The 20,944-nt window shown below is 42.6% G+C and overlaps 1 protein-coding gene across 1 annotated transcript in view; it reads right to left on the reverse strand.

The window, feature by feature from the left end:
- Positions 1–20,944, reverse strand: part of MYCBP2 (MYC binding protein 2) — a 404,370-nt gene that overhangs the window by 125,133 nt on the left and 258,293 nt on the right. Inside the window, exons 42-49 of the mRNA XM_038763035.1 lie at positions 17,278–17,396; positions 12,606–12,693; positions 11,892–11,941; positions 6,729–6,901; positions 4,718–4,862; positions 4,061–4,276; positions 1,088–1,143; positions 101–216 (exon numbers count right to left, since the gene is read on the reverse strand). Of these exons, the coding sequence (XP_038618963.1) occupies positions 101–216; positions 1,088–1,143; positions 4,061–4,276; positions 4,718–4,862; positions 6,729–6,901; positions 11,892–11,941; positions 12,606–12,693; positions 17,278–17,396 (963 nt within the window). The remainder of the gene's footprint in view (positions 1–100; positions 217–1,087; positions 1,144–4,060; positions 4,277–4,717; positions 4,863–6,728; positions 6,902–11,891; positions 11,942–12,605; positions 12,694–17,277; positions 17,397–20,944) is intronic.

The raw sequence follows: 20,944 nt of genomic DNA on the forward strand, positions 1-20,944 counted from the left end.
CCTGGCCAAAACTTGGAGGATTTTTGTCTACACTACCATTTTCAGTTAAATTCCACTGTTCTTAGAGCAGCTCCCGCTAAGTTGAATAAAAACAATATACCTATTTCAATGCCATCAATAGTAACGTGAATGGTGTAAAGGCCGATGGCTCCTGGAGTCCAGTTTGCACAGTAAGTGCCATCATTGTTGACTCTGATCAACATATTCTCACTGGGTCTGAAAAGAAGCAAACCGTTTTTCAAACGTTAGATTAAAAAAAATTCTAGAAATGTTTGTTAAGCATTTCAATACTCACAGATATACTTAAAAGCCAAGAAATCAAATATAAATACGAAATATAATTCAAAAAGTGATGTTTATGATATCCAGGGGCTTTATCCTTTTTTATTCCTTTTTTCCACCATATTACCCTGGTTTAACTGATTATAACAGACCTTATATCAGCATGCCAAGCTTCTTGGAGAAATACTGTTCTCTGCACTATGGAAATGGCAGGGACAATATAAGCAACATTTCCCTAGCTATATGGTAATAATGATAATGACGGCACTTATTAAGCGCTTACTATGTGCAAAGCACTGTTCAAAGCACTGAAGAATTCAGACTGGGCAAGATTAGAGCAGAAGAATACATACAAAAGGCAAAAATTACTTCACACTAATTTCTTCTTTACTTCATACAAACTAGATGTTATGGCCGCAAATACAGAGTGGCTCAGTGGAAAGAGCACAGGCTTTGGAGTCAGAGGTCATGGGTTCAAATCCCAGCTCCGCCAACTGTCAGCTGTGTGACTTTGGGCAAGTCACTTAACTTCTCTGTGCCTCAGTTCCCCCATCTGTAAAATGGGGATTAAGACTGTGAGCCCCTCATGGGACAACCTGATCACCTTGTAACCTCCCCAGCGCTTAGAACAGTGCTTTGCACATAGTAAGCACTTAACAAATACCATCATTACTATTGTTATTATTAAATAAGCAGTAGTATTTGGAGTCTCGAGGCTGGCTACAAACACTCCTTTGATAAAACAATAAACTGATGAATAAGTTGCCAATTAAAATGTCTTACTGAAGGTTCAACACGGTCTTACCTTTTAGGAGTCGGTGATGCAAAACGCAGCTCTTCGAATGAATAATTTTCATAAACCTATAAAGTGAGGAAATATCTTGAAATCAATTAAATCTACGCTGAGCCTTTGATCAGTAATTACCTTGTATCTGGGGGGGTTAACAAAGGAAGAAACAATAAAAATCACAAATATACAAATATCAATTTGGAAATAAACTCCCACTCTAAAATTTCACACCTAAAGAAACTAGAATACCCAACATTTCAAATGGCAGCCAATGAAACGGTTCCAAATATCATTCACTGCTGTCTTCATAATTCTTTGTTAGGCACTAATAATGAACTGAATAAATTTTGCAATTCAGTTTCTAAAATTCAAGTAAGGTACCCAGAAATACTGTAGCATTTAAGTCGAAACATAACAATACTCTTCATTTTTCTCAAACGTAAACCTCTTAGCTGTTCCCTAACTTGGAAGTCTGAGGAGATTCTGGGGCACGGGGGGTGTGGACCAAGATGACGATGATTTAAAAGTCTATGAAAATATCATCATCATCATCATCATATTTATTGAGCGCTTACTATGTGCAGAGCACTGTACTAAGCGCTTGGGAAGTACAAATTGGCAACATATAGAGACAGTCCCTACCCACCAGTGGGCTCACAGTCTAAAAGGGGGAGACAGAGAACAAGACCAAACATACTAACAAAATAAAATAAATAGAATAGATATGTACAAATTAAATAAATAAATTAAATAAATAGAGAAAATATCTGGAAAATATTAGAAAATATCAGAAAATATCTGGAGTGAGGGGGAGTTTTCAATCAATAGTATTTCCTGAATACTCACTCTGTGCAAAGCACTATATTAAACATTTGGGAGAGTATGATAGAGTTAAACATCGTTTGGAAATAGTAGACATTATCCTTGGCTGCAAGGAGCTTACAATTTAGCTGGGGAGACAAACACTGCACATCAGTACACTTGGCTTTAGTACTAGATCTGGATTCTGGCAAATGCTGAACAAATATGACCGCCCCAAGAAGATCACTAGATCCTTAGGCTAGTCCGCAAAAATGCGGTTGGTCAAAATACCGTGGAAAGTGCCTTGTCTGGATCTCTATCCATGTTATCAGAGTAAAGGCAGACTATTTTACACCAGGTCCTGTTTAGCGTATTTCAGGCCTCTCTGAGGATACGAAAGACGTATGAGCTGGAGCTACAGTATGTTTCTGCTCCACTGTGAATTCTTCCAACTAAAAGGTAATGATGAGCCTCAAAAGTGTGGGCGGAACTATGATTCTTGAGGTGTTCCCGCAAGAATGCACTCAAACGACTCTGAACTGCTCTGCAGATTTCGCAAGGCCTTTTCCAAAGTTTCATCGACAACGCAGAACTTGATATTGGCATGCAATTCTGCAGTACAAGATCCTAGAATGCCTGCCTAAACAGAGAAGTAGGAAACAGGTGGGCACGGCTTTTCGGATGCTGGTCCACAGAATTTGGCCAGAATGAGGTGCCGGATGAAGAACTATAACATGGCATGGTGTCCAATCTTGTACATTTTTTATGAGTCCTCGACTTACCACCTAAGAGACATTCAGTTTCTTGAACAGTTTCAGCAGGATCACCAACAAGCTATACTCAACATCAAATGGCAAGACAAGATTACTAACAACAGGGAATGGAACGACACCAAAGATACGCAAATAATTTTTTCCACTCCATTCACTCATGCATTCAATCATATTTACTGAGCACTTACTACGTGCAGAGCCCAGTTCTATGCGCTTGGGAGACCACAAAATAACAATAAACATTCCCTGCAAACCACTAGCTTACAATCTAGACTTATAATAATAATAATAATAATGATGGTATTTGTTAAGCGCTTACTATGTGCAAAGCACTGTTCTAAGCGCTGGGGGGATACAATGGGATCAAGTTGTCCCACGTGGGGCTCACAGTCTTAATCCTCATTTTACAGATGAGGTCACCGAGGCTCAGAGAAGTTAAGTGACTTGCCCAAGGTCACACAGCAGACATGTGGCGGAGCCAGGATTTGAACCCATGACCTCCGACTCCAAAGCCCGTGCTCTTTCCACTGAGCCACGCTGCTTCTCCCCTGAAGTAGTTCCAGTATTATTTCCAACCTCACAGGTGATGAAGTTGGTCTTGTCACATGAAAGCAACTGTTGTGTGACTTTGGATGAGTCCCTTAACTTCTCTGGCTCTCAGTTACCACATCTGTAAAATGGGGATTAAATCCCCATGAGAAGCAGCGTGGCTCAGAGGAAAGAGCCTAGGCTTTGGAGTCAGAGGTCGCCGGTTCAAATCCCGGCTCTGCCAATTGTCAGCTGTGTGACTGTGGGCAAGTCACTTCACTTCTCTGTGCCTTAGTGACCTCATCTGTAAAATGGGGATTAAATCCCCATGAGAAGCAGCTTGGCTCAGTGGAAAGAGCCTGGGCTTTGGAATCAGAGGTCGCCAGTTCAAAACCCGGCTCTGCCAATTGTCAGCTGTGTGACTTTGGGCAAGTCACTTCACTTCTCTGTGCCTTAGTGACCTCATCTGTAAAATGGGGATGAAGACTGTGAGCCCCACGTGGGACAACCTCATCACTTTGTATCCCCCCAGCGCTTAGAACAGTGCTTTGCACATATAGTAAGCGCTTAATAAATGCCATCATCATCATCATGGGGATTAAGACTGTGAGCCCCCCAGTGGGACAACCTGATCACCTTGTAACTCCCCAGAGCTTAGAACAGTGCTCTGCACATAGTAAGCGCTTAATAAATGCCATCATCACTATTATTATTATTATTATCCTCCTCCTCCAATTTAGGCTGTGAGCCGCATGTGGGAAAAGGACTACGTCCATCCTGATAAATTTCTATCTGCCCCAGCGATTAAAACAGTGCTTGTCACAGAGTGAGCGCTTGACGAATACCATTAAAGGACAAAAAAAAAACAAAAACACAACAAAATTACCTTCATCATTGTAATGGCAATATAGCGGGCCTCCTTCACTATCATTGGCTCATAAGAAGCATCAAGCTTTGGAGATGCAAGCCCTCCAAAGGTCAGATCCGTGTTGGAGGAAGGCGCAGTCGTTGAGGGACTGCCAGGAATCCTCTGAAGCTTCTTCACTTGTTCTTGCTGCAAAGATGTTTTTTTCTGAGAAACGGGGACAGCCTTTACCTCCACCTATTAAAGCAAAAAACCCCAAGAAACCCAGTTAAAAGTAAAGAACCGGTCAGTCTGCTAAAAGTTGGCTACTTTGACTCAGAGTTATCCATCAGACGGAAAGCGAGTCAAACGTTCTTTGCCGTAGGTCATTTAGAAGCAGCGTGGCTTATTGGAAAGAGCCCGGGCTTGGGAGTCAGAGGTCGTGGGTTCTAATCCCGGCTCCGCCACTTGTCAGCTGTGTGACTTTGGGCAAGTCACTTCACTTCTCTGGGCCTCATCTAAAAAACGGGGATTAAGACTGTGAGCCCCACACGTGGGACAACCTGATTACTTTGTATCTACTGCGGCGCTTAGAATGGTGCTTGGCACGGAAGTAAGCGCTTAATAAATAATGTTGAGTTAGGACGACTTGTCTTGATGCTTGAAAATCGAGACCAATTTCTGTACAGAAGCAAGTACCTTCATATTCGGAACATGAACGGCCTCTCCATACTGATCTTTCGTTTGCACCGTAATGGTGGTGGGCCAGCCACAGCGGATATCGTCCTTATTGAGGATCAGCGCTGTTTTCTGAGGATCGGCAAATGAGTCCGGCTGAAGCCACCTACGGCAAAGTGAAGACATTTGATTATTTCATTAAGGAGCTTTTACGGACATTCGAATAAAATCTGAAAATGAAACACAAGCTATCCTATTTATTTGTTAATGATGTGCGTCTAGCTTTATTTCTATTTATTCTGATGACTTGACACCCGTCCACATGTTTTGTTTTGTTGTCTGTCTCCCCCTTCTAGACTGTGAGCCCGTTGTTGGGTAGGGACCGTCTCTACATGTTGCCAACTTGTACTTCCCATGCGCTTAGTACAGTGCTCTGCACGCAGTAAGCGCTCAATAAATACGACTGAATGAATGAATGAACGAACAAGAGCTGAAAAATGAGTTCTTCTATAAATCGTGTTTTCGCTACACATTTTAGATAAAATGTGCCCAAGGGAAGCAGTGTGGCACAGTGGAAAGAGCTTGAGCCTGGAAGTCAGAGGGCCTGGGTTCCAATCTCAGCTCCACCGCTACTTGCTGGGTGACCCTGGGCAAGTCATTTCACTTGTCTGTGCCTCAGTTCCCTTATCTGTAAAATAGGGATTAAATCCCATGTGGGACATGGACTGGGTCCCACCTGATCAGCCTCTATCTGCACCAAAGCTCAGTACAGCCCCTGGCACATAGTAGGCACTTTACATATAACACAGAAATAAAAAGATATCGGGAACACTGTTTCAACAACACACATCCATCTGGATACCATGTGACAGTGCGGCCGGAGAGGCAGTTACACATAAGAGGTTCTGCAACAGCACAGATTCTGTGTTATAAGAAAAATGGCTGTTTCACTACAACACTGTTTGTTCCTTTTTTTACTGGTGCATCTTTGCAGAAATTATTTAACATCAGAATCCACTGAATGTTTTTCACTATATATACCAAGAAAACACAATTAAATCCTGAGAAACAACCCATTGCATTTACTGAGTGCCACCAGTGCTTACAGCAGTGCTTTGCACATAGTAAGCGCTTAATAAATGTCATTATTATTATTATTATTGTGTGCTGAACACTATACTAAGCACTTGGGAGCGTACAATAATAGTAATACTAATAATAATTATTATTATGGCATTTGTTACACACTTACTATGTGCCAAGCACTGTTTGAAGCACTGGGGTAGATACAAAGTAATCAGGTTCCCCACGTGGGGCTCACAGTCTTAATCCCCATTTTACAGATGAAGGAACTGAGGCCCAGAGAAGTGAGTGTATATGTTTGTACATATTTATTACTCTTTATTTATTTTACTTGTACATATCTATTCTATTTATTTTATTTTGTTAGTATGTTTGGTTTTGTTCTGTCACCCCCTTTTAAACTGTGAGCCCACTGCTGGGTAGGGACTGTCTCTATATGTTGCCAACTTGTACTTCCCAAGTGCTTAGTACAGTGCTCTGCACACAGTAAGCGATCAATAAATACAATTGATGATGATGATGATGATGAAGTGATTTGCCCAAGGTCACACAACACACAAGTGGCGGAGCTGGGATTAATAAGTGGTGGAGTTGGTACATACACTCCTCGAGAAGTAATTTTGGTGTTTTTATCCAATATAGTAAGACTTCAAACTCTTGTGAATCTTAAAATACATAATTTAAGTTGATGCCTCACGTAATTTGGAGGGAACTAATCAGCCAGCAGATTGTTTGGGGCTCCTGCTACAACGTGATCTCAACAACAGACAGCGTTACAAAGTTAGGCAAAGAATTCTGCAGAGCCAATAATGTTTTTGGCCAAACCGCATTTATCTAGTACATGAAAATCAAATATGCTTAAATGGCATGGAATAGTCCATCACTATCCGTGAGGAGGACAACAAACGCGAAACGGCTAGTAAGTTCTGCTCATAAACGACCACCTTACCTTGCCAGTCGCCCACCACTCGATCCCGGAACGCAAGCGATGAAATCTTCCAAAAAGGACTGTTCGTTGCTTTGGATCTGGAGTGGCAAACTCCCTTCAAGAGCCTCCAATATTGTTGGAGAGTGAGACAGTGCTAAACCTTTCCCGAGAATGCCCGAGTGCGTTTTGCACACCTGTTTGGTAAAATGAAAAAAAAAAATAGACAAAAAAAACTATCATTCTGTAGGGAGATCAATCAATCATTCAATCATATTTATTGAGTGCTTACTGTACTAAGTGCTTGGAAAGTCCAAGTTGGCAACATACAGAGACAGTCCCGACCCAACAGTGGGCTCACAGTCTAAAAGGGGGAGACAGAGAACAAAACCAAACATACTAACAAAATAAAATAAATAGAATAGATATGTACAAGTAAGATAAATAAATAACTAGAGTAATAAATATGTACAAACATATATACATATAAGCAGGTGCTGTGGGGAAGGGAAGGAGGTAAGATGGGGGGGATGGAGGGGGGAGAGGAAGGGGCTAATGGTAACTGGGCAGGGATTAGTGTATGAGGGACTAAAATTATGCAGATTATGGATTAATCTCTGTGACAGTGCTAAAATACACTAGACTGCCTTCTGAAAAGACTATTTGATCCTGATGTTCTGGCAATTTCTTAATCGATCTCCCTTGGTTGGCTCCTCAGACCTCCCCCCTCCGCCCCTTATTAAAACACTTGCTCCTCCCTTCCTCCCCTGCAACTGCCAATTTTAACCCCATACTCTTCAGTGGCTCCTTTCCCACTGCTTTCCAACATGCCCATGTATCCCCTATCCTAAATCCTCCACAAGCTTCAACCCACTATGCTTTCCGGCTATTGCCCCATCGATCGATTAAACAACGAACACTTAATAAATACGATTGAATGAATGAATGGTATTTATTGAGTGCTCACTGTACTGAGGGCTTGGGAGAGTAGACTACAACAGAGTCAGTAGACACGTTTCCCGTCTACGACAAGTTTACAGTCTAGAAGAGGAAGGCCCCGTTTCCCTTCTGGGCACACTGAGATCAGCACAGGTAATAATAATGATAATAATAATTATGGTATTTTTTTAAGCACTCACTTTGGGCTAGGCACTGTATTGAGCGCTGGGGCAGATACAAGCAAATCGGGTTGGATTTCCCTGTACTACTAATAATAATTATGGCATTTGTTATATGCCAAGCACTGTTCTAAGTGCTGGGGTAAATACAAGGTAATCAGGTTGTCCCACGTTGGGCTCACAGTCTCAATCCCCATTTTACAGATGAGGTAACTGAGGCACAGAGAAGTTAAGTGACTTGCCTAAGGTCACACAGCAGACAAGTAGCAGAGCTGAGATTAGAACCCATGACCTCTGACTCCCAAGCCTGTGCTCTTTCCACTAAGCCATGCTCCTCCCCCGTCCCACATAGGGCTCATGGTCTCGAATCCCATTTTACAGATTCATTCACTCAATCGTATTTATTGAGTGCTTACTGTGTGCAGAGCACTGTACTAAGCGCTTGGGAAGTACAAGTCGGCAACATATAGAGACGGTCCCTACCCAACAGTGGGCTCACAGTCTAGAAGGGGGAGACAGACAACCAAACAAAACATATTAACAAAATAAAATAAGTAGAATAAACATGAACAAGTAAAATAAATAAATAGAGTAATAAATACGTACAAACATATATACATATATAAAGGTGCTGTGGGGAAGGGAAGGAGATAAGGTGGGGTGGATGGAGAGCAGGAGGAGGGGGAGAGGAAGGAGGGGGCTCAGTCTGGGAAGGCCTCCTGGAGAAGGTGAGCTCTCAGTAGGGCCTTGAAGGGAGGAAGAGAGCGAGCTTGGTGGATGGGCAGAGGGAGGGCATTCCAGGCCCGGGGGATGACGTGGGCCGATGGTGGGACAGGCGAGAACGAGGCCCGGTGAGGAGATTAGCAGCTGAGGAGCGGAGGGTGTGGGCTGGGCTGGAGAAGGAGAGAAGGGAGGTGAGGTAGGAGGGGGCGAGGGGATGGATGGACAGCCTTGAAGCCCAGGGTGAGGAGTTTCTGCCTGATGCACAGATTGATTGGTAGCCACTGGAGATTTTTGAGGAGGGGAGTAACATGCCCAGAGCGTTTCTGGACAAAGACAATCCGGGCAGCGGCGTGAAGTATGGACTGAAGTGGGGAGAGACAGGAGGATGGGAGATCGGAGAGGAGGCTGATACAGTAATCCAGACGGGACAGGATGAGAGCTTGAACGAGCAGGGGAGCGGTTTGGATGGAGAGGAAAGGGCGGATCTTGGCAATGTTGCGGAGCTGAGACTGGCAGGTTTTGGTGACGGCTTGGATGTGAGGGGTGAACGAGACAGAGGAGTCGAGGATGACACCAAGGTTGCAGGCTTGTGAGACGGGAAGGATGGTAGTGTCGTCAACAGTGATGGGAAAGTCAGGGAGAGGGCAGGGTTTGGGAGGGAAGACAAGGAGTTCAGTATTGGACATGTTGAGTTTTAGGTGGCGGGTAGACATCCAGATGGAGATGTCCTGAAGGCAGGAGGAGATGTAAGCCTGGAGGGAGGGAGAGAGAGCAGGGGCAGAGATGGAGATCTGGGTGTCATCAGCGTAGAGATGATAGTTGAAGCCGTGGGAGCGAATGAGGTCACCAAGGGACTGAGTGTAGATCGAGAACAGAAGGGGACAAAGAACTGAACCTCGAGGAACCCCTATAGTAAGGGGATGGGAGGGGGAGGAGGAGCCTGCAAAAGAGACTGAGAATGAACGACCGGAGAAATAAGAGGAGAACCAGGAGAGGACGGAGTCTGTGAAGCCAAGGTTGGATAGCGTGTTGAGGAGAAGGGGGTGGTCCACAGTGTTGAAGGCAGCCGAGAGGTTGAGGAGGATTAGGATAGAGTATGAGCCGTGGATTTGGCAAGCAGGAGGTCATTGTAACTGAGGCACAGAGAAGTAAAGTGACTTGCCCAAGGTCACACAGCAGGCATGTGGCAGAACCAGGAGTAGAACCCATGCCCTACCCACTAGGTCACCCTGTTTCCCTACTTAGCACAGTGTTCTGCACACAATACTATTACTACTACTAATAATCATAAATAATCATAATTGTGGAATTTGTTAGTTTGTGCCACACACTGTACTAAGTGCCTGGGTAGGTACAAGACAGTCAGGTCAGACACGGTCCCTGTCTCATAAGGGGCTCACAGTGAGAGGGAGAACAGGTATTTCACCCCCATTTTACAGATCATCGGCAGTACAATGCCTTTTCACTCTGGGGAATTTCTGTTGTTGATAATAATAATAATAATAATGATGGCATTTATTAAGCGCTTACTATATGCAAAGCACTGTTCTAAGCGCTAGGGAGGTTACAAGGTGATCAGGTGTCCCACGTGGGGCTCACAGTCTTAATCCCCATTTTCCAGATAAGGTAACTGAGGCCCAGAGAAGTGAAGTGACTTGCCCAAAGTCACACAGCTGACAATTGGTGGAGCCGGGGTTTGAACCCATGACCTCTGACTCCAAAGCCCGGGCTCTTTTCCACTGAGCCACGCTGCTTCTCTAATGCACAGCCTCTATGCAGCTACATGGGCTCAGGTTTATCTCTGCCTAACCAATCTAATAATGATAATAATAATAATAATAATAATAATAATAATGGCATTTGTTAAGTGCTTATTATGTGCGAAGCACTGTTCTAAGCACTGGGGAGGAATACAGGGTAATCAGGTTGTCCCATGTGAGGCTCACTTACTACGTGCCAGGGACTGTATTGAGCGCTGGGGCAGATACAAACAAATCAGGTTGGATTTCCCTGTCCCACATAGGGCTCATGGTCTCGATACCCATTTTACAGATGAGGTCACTGAGGCACAGAGAAGTGAAGTGACTTGCCCAAAGTCACCCAGCTGACAAGCGGCGGAGCCGGGATTAGAACCCACGACCTCTGACTCTCAAGCCTGGGCTCTTTCCACTGAGCCACGCTGCTTCTCTAATCTAGGTGGTTTCTCTCGGCAAATGCCAAGAATATCTGCAGCCAGGCTGGACACAACGCCCTGAATTTTGACCATACTGTCTCAAGGTCCATGTGGGTGGAATACATATTCACGGAAGGATTTCAAGTCCCGGGCTTCCAGGCCAATAGTCCCTTGGAAGACGATCTGGGTTCTAATCCCAATTCTGCAACCTGCCTCTTGTGTGACTTTGGGCAAATCATTGAACTTTTCTGGGTCTCAGTTTCTTCATCTGTAAAATGGGGATCCAGTACCTGATCTCCAGCCTCTGACCATGAACTCAATAAGGGACAGAGATTGTGTCGGACCTGATTAAGCTCATGCCCACCTCAGCCCTTAGAACGGTGCTTGGCACAGAGTAAGCCCCTAATAAACACCACCATTACTGAAATTATCACTATTATGAAAAGGTGAGGGAAAAGGAGAGTGGCCGAAAATGGGGAGAGTCAGTACCACTTCTTCAAAGGAAGCAGAAGCTCAGCACAAAAAGGAGAAGGAAAGTTACAAGAGAGAGAAATAGGAAAATGAAGAAGAAAAAAAAAGACATAAGCAGGAATGGAATCCATTCGGCCTTATTAAACAAATTAATAATATCGTGACTTTGGGCAAGTCACTTCACTTCTCTGTGCCTCAATTACCTCATCTGTAAAATGGGGATTAAGTCTGTGAGCCCCATGTGGGACAACCTGATCACCTTGTATCCTCCTCAGCGCTTAGAACAGTGCTTTGCACATAGTAAGTGCTTAATAAATACCATTAAAAAAATTAATCCACAAGAGCATATAGAAAGAGCTGGAAATTCTTAAAAGGGATGTTTTACAAATTGCATCTGAGAAGAACACCTAACAAATCTTACTGGAGAAATAAAGTATACTTTGAAAGTACAATACAGAACACTAATAAACTGTTTTTAATGCAGAGCCATGAGATTAAACAAGCAAATGACAAAATGCACTCACACCCGAAGGAGGGAATAAAAAAAAAAAAACAAGAACAAATATACAGGGAGAGGTAAGAAAAAAGATTACAACCTAGTAAAAAAAATAGGTATTTCAGCACTTCTTCTCAAATTGCAATGAAAGCATTTGAAAATTACTGTGAGAAAACTATCATAGAATAGTAGATATCCTACTTCACCTGCAATGCGGCCTCTTCGAGAATTTCAAGATCTTCCTCTAATTCATTACCTGTTATTCAAATTAAATAATGTAAATGCACAATGCAACTCAAGTAAAATCCATTGCCAATGTTTTCAATTTTGAAGAAAAACTGAAGTGGATTTGCCTAATCTAGCAGCTAAAGGTCAGGGCCAGATATTTCAAAGACAGCAATTTAAAACCTCAAGATTGTGATTAAACACAAAACAATATATCACTGTGGTTTCCCCCTAAAACCAGTGATTAATTGTCTCCAGCTGAGAAAGAGCAAGCCCAATTTAACTCAATTAGCTGTAATTATCCACAATAATTAATCAATAGTCACAAAATAGTTTAGGAGAATGTAAATATTTACACGTTCACTCTGATCGTTGACTCTTTTCTTAGGAATTGATCATCCGTTCATAAACATGGTTACTATGTCCTCATATCGTTTAAAACGACAGTAATTTTCATTCAGTCATGAGAGCTGCTTTGCTCGTTCAGAAATCTAGAACAGTCGGATTCTTGTGTGCTGAAGGTGGCATATCTCCACTAGTTACTTAAGTAACTAGAACAGTGCTTTGCACCTAGTAAGCGCTTAAGAAATGCCATTATTATTATTATATAACGGGAGAATTTTGGAAATCCTTGGGCCTGCTCCAGGCAACACAGTCAGCAAACAAAAACTGGTTAGGCCTTGAAAATGACTCACCAATTGGAAGGGCCAAATCCTTTTTCATCAAAGCTGCTGCACAAACGCCACCTAAATTGGCCAACTCTTTTTCCAGCTGAATGATCCCCTAAAAAAGGCAAAGAAACGGTTAACTTCGACATGCCTGGACTTGTCGTTTGGGTTGATTCGTTTTTTCATAGTCTGCTTAAAATCCGATCCATATTTCTACCTCAGTCAAACAGGATTATGGAGGAAAGCTTACAACCAGCTGAGAGTAATAATAATAATAATAATAATAATGATGGTATTTGTTAAGCACTTACTATGTGCAAAGCACTGTTCTAAGCGCTGGGGAGGTTACAAGGTGATCAGGTTGTTCCACAGGGGGCTCACAGTCTTAATCCCCATCACTTCGTATCCCCCCCAGCGCTCAGAACAGTGCTTTGCACATAGTAAGCGCTTAACAAATGCCAACATTATTATTATTATTATTATTTTACAGATGAGGGAACTGAGGCACAGAGAAGTTAAACGACTTGCCCAAAGTAATGGTATTTGAGGTTTCAAGATTGAATGGGTCGCAGGAGTTATAAGGTGTGAAAGGAAAGCGTAACAACGGGTGTGTCTACAGAGTAGACTGTGAACACCTCGAGGGGAGGTAATATGTCTGCCAATTCTGTTGTACTGTACTCTCCCAGGCGCTCAGTACAGTGCTCTGCACACAGGAAGTGCTCAATAAATACCAGTGATTGACAAAGACCACTGAAAGTGCCTAGAAATTACAAAGAGGAGATGGTAACTGGGGACAGGGACAATGTCTAACTTCCATCTTTGTATTTTCTCCTAGCGCTTAGTACGGTGCTCTGCATCATCATCAATCATATTTATTGAGCGCTTACTGTGTGCACAGCACTGTACTAAGCGCTTGGGAAGTACAAGTTGGCAACATATAGAGACAGTCCCTACCCAACAGTGGGCTCACAGTCTAAAAGGGGAAAATTACTGCACACAGTAAGCATTCAGTAAATAATGCAGTAAATAACAGTGGTTTGTTAAGTGCTTATTATGTGCCATGCACTCTCTAAGTTCTGGGGTTGTTACAAGCTAATCAGGTTCCTTGTCCCACACGGGGCTTACATTCTAAGGATTCCACACCACTTACTACTAACAATGAAAATTTTGCCGGTTCTTAATAGAGTCACTTACATTACATTTTAAATCCACAGCATTACTGAAAAATATTTTAGAAGATTGCCCAGAATTAAATATGAATTAGAGCTTGGATTTTTACAGGAACGGCACGTGAACTTCGACGCTCCTTAGGGTAGGGATTGTCTTTCACGTCCACTGTACTCTCCTCGTGGCCTAGTGGCTACAGCATGGGCCCAAGAGTCAGAAGGAGCTGGGTTCTAATCCCGGCTCCGCCACAAGTCTGCTGTGTGACCTTGAGCAAGCCAATTCACTTCTCTGGGCCTCAGTTCCCTCACCTGTAAAATGGGGATTGAGACTGTGGAGCCCCATGTGGGATGGGGACTGAGTCGAACCTGATTCATTCATTCATTCAATCGTATTTATTGAGCACTTACTGCGTGCAGAGCACTGTACTAAGCGCTTGGGAAGTACAAGTTGGCAACATATAGAGACGGTCCCTACCCAACAGTGGGCTCACAGTCTAGAAGGGGGAGACAGAGAACAAAACAAAACATATTAACAAAATAAAATAAATAGAATAAATATGTACAAATAATAATACTAATGTTGGTATTCGTTAAGCGCTTACTATGTGCCAAGCACTGTTCTAAGCGCTGGGGTGGATGAGGTAATCAGGTTGTCCCACATGGGGTTGACAGTCTTAATCCCCATTTTACAGATGAGGCAACTGAGTGACTTGCCCAAAGTCACACAGCTGACAAGAGGCAGAGGGAGGATTAGAACCCATGACCTCTGACTCCCAAGCCCGTGGTCTTTCCACTGAGCCACTTGTATCTACCCAAGTGCTTAGAACAGTGCTTGGCACGTCATAAGTGCTTAACAGGTACCATAATTATTATTCTATGTTTAAGCATATTTACAATATAAATACACCAATGCAGCTATATTTATCTTCTAGAATTGATTTCCAAACATAATTATGGATAATTTGGGTAAAAATCGGGTATTCGGTCTCAGTTCAGGAAACTAGTCTCCGTGTATATCACTGTTCCTATTGGAAAAATTATTCCCATTTGCAACATTTCAACACAAAAGTTTTCATAAGCCAATGGTGCTATGGGTCCAAAGATTATCTGTCCGCCTTTCGCCCCTGCGGCAGAACCAAACATCACCAAACATCAGTCTAAAAAACAAACATTTTTAGACTGTGAGCCCACTGTTGGGTAGGGACTGTCTCTAGATGTTGCCAATTTGTACTTCCCAAGCGCTTAGTACAGTGCTCTGCACATAGTAAGCGCTCAATAAATACGATTGATGATGATGATGATGATGATCCGGCAATCGTGGCCTCGCTTCTCTGCGTGCCCCCTCTCACCCCCACAAAATCGTGGCTGATGGAAAAACTACTACCCCCCCCGTCACGCTTAGTGACTACTGGGTCAGGTGAAGCAGCGTGGCTCAGCGGAAAGAGCCCGGGCTTTGGAGTCAGAGGTCATGGGTTCAAATTCCGGCTCCGCCAACTGTCAGCTGGGTGACTTTGGGCAAGTCACTTCACTTCTCTGTGCTTCAGTGACCTCATCTGGAAAATGGGGATGAAGACTGTGAGCCCCCCGTGGGACAACCTGATCACCTTGTAACCTCCCCAGAGCTTAGAACGGTGCTTTGCACATAGTAAGCGCTTAATAAATGCCATTAAAAAAAACAAAACAAAAAAACCCCTGCTGTTCTGCCTTTTCAGCTCCTCTTCACCACCATAACCAAATGAAGCATCTGGAAATTTTAGGGCCACTGCCCTGTATGCTTTCGCCTTCCGCACTGTAGCTGATCAAACTTGAAGTGACTGCCTCTGGCCTGCTGCAGCAAAGAGAACAGCAACTGCAGCACAAGACTTCATGTAAAAGACTTCATCTTTTAGACTGTGAGCCCACTGTTGGGTAGGGACTGTCTCTATATGTGGCCAATTTGTACTTCCCAAGCGCTTAGTACAGTGCTCTGCACACAGTAAGCGCTCAATAAATACGATTGATGATGATGATGATGTAACCTCGGGTAGAGAGTGGCTATAGTAGCCGTTTTTGTGGCTACGGGTATGTCACGGACTCTGAACTGTGAAGAGCGCGAGATTCTCCTCCTCTAGCCACATCTCCCTACTGACTTTGGTTTTTATTCTGTGTATTGTGTATCTGTCCCTGTACTTTATGCTGTTTCAACATTTTATTGTTTCATGGCCCAAGAAGTATCCCACCTGCAGTCCTCTCCACTACTTTTATTCATAGACTGCGAGCCCCTCAAGGGTCCGGGCCTAATTCGCACCTCCGTACTCTTTCCCATTGCTTAGAACAGTGCTCTGCACACAGAAAGTAATAATTAATAATAATAATACTGGCATTTATTAAGTGCTTACTATGTGCAAAGCGCTGGGGAGGTTACAAGGTGATCAGGTTGTCCCACGGGGGGCTCGCAGTCTTCATCCCCGTTTTCCAGATGAGGAAACTGAGGCCCAGAGAAGTCAAGTGACTTGACCAAAGTCACACAGCTGACAAGTGGAGGGCCAGGATTTGAACCCATGACCTCTGACTCCAAAGCCCGGGCTCTTTCCACTGAGTCAATCAATGCTATCATAACAACTACTACTACTAGTGCTTAGAACAATGCTCTGCACACACAAAGTACTTAATCAATGCTATCATAACAACTACTACCACTAGTGCTCAGAACAGTGCCCTGCACACAAAAAGTACTTAATCAATGCTAACATTGATTAATACATTAACATTGATTAATTAATTAACTACTATCATCATCAATCGTATTTATTGAGCGCTTACTGTGTGCAGATCACTGTACTAAGCGCTTGGGAAGTACAAATTGGCAACATACAGAGACAGTCCCTACCCAACAGTGGGCTCACAGTCTAAAAGGGGGACTACTACTACTACTACTAATTAACTACTACTAGTGCCAGAATACACTTCACAAATTAAAACAAGTTAAACGTCGCCTTAGGAAAAACAGACTAATTTAATCATCATCATCATCATCAATCGTATTTATTGAGCGCTTACTATGTGCAGAGCACTGTACTAAGCGCTTGGGAAGTACAAATTGGCAACATATAGAGACAGTCCCCACAGCACCTGTATATATGTATATATGGTTGTACATATTTATTACTCTGTTTATTTATTTATTTATTTATTTTACTTGTACATTTCTATCCTACTTATTTTATTTTGTTGGTATGTTTGGTTCTGTTCTCTGTCTCCCCCTTTTAGACTGTGAGCCCACTATCGGGTAGGGACTGTCTCTATGTGATGCCAATTTGTACTTCCCAAGCGCTTAGTACAGTGCTCTGCACATAGTAAGCGCTCAATAAATACGATTGATTGATTGATTGATTGATTGATTAAAAGGGGGAGACAGAGAACAAAAACCAAACATACTAACAAAATAAAATAAATAGAATAGATATGCACAAGTAAAATAAATAAATAAATATTAAATATTATTAATAATGATAATAATTTAATGTGACTACCAAATAAATATTCACTCTCACCTCATCGGCTCCAGGACTAAATTCATATCCAATTGCGAAGCACTTAAAACCATAAAAGGAAGCCTTCTCGTCTTTCACATAGTCAGATGCCGTCTCCAATGAAAAGAGGGCCTCATTTCCTAGGAAGAAGTAGTGACAACTGAATTGTAAAAATACAACTGTTAATTCTTCAATTTCCTTTTAATTCATCAATCAATTAATGATGATCAATTAATCAATTATTAATGGCGCACTATGTGCAGAGCGCTGTCCTAAGGGCTTGGGAGAGTACAAGACAAAAGAGTTGGCAGAAATGTTCCCTAGCCACAAGGAATGGACAGTCTAATGCGGGAGACAGATATTAAAATGAACTGTGCCTAGGGGAAATAGTAGGGTATAAGGGTATTTACGTAAGGTATCAAAGTGCTTGAAAATGTGACCTTGGGCAAGTCATTTCACTTCTTGGGGCCTCAGTTACCTCATCTGCAAAATGGGGATTAAGACTGTGGGACAGGGACCCCAATTTGCTTGTGTCCACTCCAGCGCTTAGTACAGTGCCTAGCACAAAGTAAGCGCTTAACTACTACTACTATTGCTACCATCTGGCCAAGTGCCTAGTCGACACAGAAGGGGAGGCAGATGGGAGAAATAAGGATTTAGTCAGGAGAGGCCTTTTGGAGGAGATGTGACTTTAGGAGGGGGAGCCCACTGTTGGGTAGGGACCGTCTCTATATGTTGCCAACTTGTACTTCCCAAGCGCTTAGTCCAGTGCTCTGCACACAGTAAGCGCTCGATAAGTACGATTGAATGAATGAATGAGGGTTTGGCGAGCGTGTCGGACAGTCAGATATAATCCAGACCTGAGGAAGGGCATTGTACTGCCCAAGCGCTTAGTACAGTGCTCTGCACATAGTAAGCGCTCAATAAATACGACTGATGATGATGATGATTGGGTAACGTGGCAGTGACCGGACAGATGAGATCACAGTACAGAGAGCAGGCGGGCATTAGAGGAACGGATTTCAGTGAGATGGGAGAAAGGTAGATGGGAGAAAGCTGATCGGGTGCCTTCAATCTGATGGCAAGAAGTTTCTACTTGATGTGGAGGTGACGGCATAAAGGCTCTCGAGGAGTGGGGATATCTATAATTCTATTTATTTATATTGACGCAATTGATGCCGGTTTACTTATTTTGTTCTTTCTTGTTTCCCTCCTTCTAGACTGTGAGCCCGTTGTTGGGCCGGGATTCATTCATTCATTCAATTGTATTTATTCAATCAATCAATCAATCAATGGTATTTACTGAGCGCTTACTGTGTGCAGAGCACTGTACTAAGCGCTTGGGGAAGTACAAGTTGGCAACATCTAGAGACGGTCCCTACCCAACAGTGGGCTCACAGTCTAGAAGGGGGAGACAGACAATGAAACAAAACATATCAACAAAATAAAATAAATAGAATAAATATGTACAAGCAAAATAGAGTAATAAAGATAAATAATAATAAATAAATAATAAATAAGCAATAATAAATAATATAATAATAAATATATAACATTATATTATATATAATTATATATTATATAGCACACATAATTAGATATTACTACATATCATATAATATAATAATAATAAATAAGTAATAAATAATTAATAAATAAATAATAGAGTAATAGAGTAATAAATATCCCAGACTGAGCCCCTTCCTTCCTCTCCCTCATCCCCCTATCTTACCTCCTTCCCTTCCCCACAGCACCTGTATATATGTATATATGTTTGTACATATTTATTACTCTATTTATTTATTTATTTATCTTACTTGTACATATCTATTCTATTTATTTTATTTTGTTAGCATGTTTGGTTTTTTTCTCCGTCTCCCCCTTTTAGACTGTGAGCCCAGTGTTGGGTAGGGACTGTCTCTGTATGTTGCCAACTTGTACTTCCCAAGCGCCTAGTACAGTGCTCTGCACATAGTAAGCACTCAATAAATACGATTGATGATGATGATGAAATATGTACAAACATATATACATATATACAGGTGCTGTGGGGAGGGGAAGGAGGTAAGGTGGTAAACACTCCTGATAATTGTGAGGGAAAACTAGAACAGAGCAATGGAGGGTTTTTAAATTTAACTTTAAAAAAATAAAAAACCTGGACAAAACTTGGAGGCTTTTGTCTACGCTACCATTTTCAGTTAAATTCCACTGTTCTTAGAGCAGCTCCTGCTAAGTTGAATAAAAGCAATATACCTATTTCAATGCCATCAATAGTAACGTGAATGGTATAAAGGCCGATGGCTCAGGGATTGTCTCTATTTGTTGCCGAATTGTACTTTCCACAGTGCTCTGCACACAGTAAGCGCTCAATAAATATAACTGAATGAATGAATGAATGAATATGAACCTAATGGTTTTTCACATAAACGATCCAGGCGATAGACTGAAGTATGGACTGGAGAAGGAAGAGACGATTTCTGTGGCTCAGTGGAAAACAGCCCGGGCTTTGGAGTCAGAGGTCATGGGTTCAAATCCCGACTCCGCCAATTATCAGCTGTGTGACTTTGGGCAAGTCACTTGACTTCTCTGTGCCTCAGTTCCCTCACCTGTAAAATGGGGACCAAGATTGTGAGCCCCCCGTGGGACAACCTGATCACCTTGTAACCTCCCCAGCGTTTAGAACAGTGCTTTGCACATAGTAAGCGCCATCATTATTATTATTATTAAGTAAGGGAAAATCAGACATCAGGGAACTACAATTATGTGAACTGATACATAATAAAATATCTCTTTTGATTTGGGTGAGGATCACAATTAGGTTACAGTCTTAGTAGGAGGGAGAACAGGGAAGGAGTCCCTGTTTCGCAGTTGAAAAAACTGAGGCACAGAAGTGATGTGATTTGCCCAAGGTCACACAGTAGACAAGTGGTAAGGCCAGAATTAGAGGTCAGGTGCTCTGACTCTGAGGCCTGTGATTTAATAATAATGATGGCATTTATAAATCACTTATTATGTGCCAAGCATGTTCTAAGTGCTAGGCTTCGCTGTTCCTAGGCTGAAACTAGAAAGGGACCCTGAACTGATCCTTGAGGGACACTCAGAGTTAGGAATGAGAGGCAGAGCCAGTGAAAGAGAATAGAAAAATCAGCCAGAGAAGCAGGAGGAAAATCAGAAGAGGACTGTGTCAGAAAAGCAGGTTAAATAGCTCTTCCCGAAGAACGGTGTGGTCCGCAGCATCAGATGCAGCTGAGAGGTCAAGGAGAATAGGGGCCAAGTAGAGTTCATTAGATTCGACAAGGAGAAGGCCATTGGTGGCCTTGGAGAGAGTAGTGAAATGTGCGGAAACCGAATTTTTGAGGAGATAAAGTGCAGATGCTGTGTGCACACCATCTGTTTGAGAGGTTTGGACAGGAAGAGTCAGCGGGAGATGGGTGAGGATATAGCCAAAAAAATTAATGGAACACACTTCCATTGCTATCACAGCACTTCTATATACATACCCTTACACTCAACTGCTTCCCTCACCTGTATTTATTTTAACATCTGTCTCCCCCATTAGACAATAAGCTCCTTGAGAGCAGGGATCATATCTACCAACTCTCTTGTATTCTTCCAAGAGCTTCGTACAGGGCTCAGCACAGAGTAGGCAATTCAATCAAAACAACATATTCAATAAAAAACACCTATT

Source organism: Tachyglossus aculeatus, chromosome 2, assembly GCF_015852505.1.
Source record: "Tachyglossus aculeatus isolate mTacAcu1 chromosome 2, mTacAcu1.pri, whole genome shotgun sequence".
Taxonomy (NCBI): Eukaryota; Metazoa; Chordata; class Mammalia; order Monotremata; family Tachyglossidae; genus Tachyglossus; species Tachyglossus aculeatus.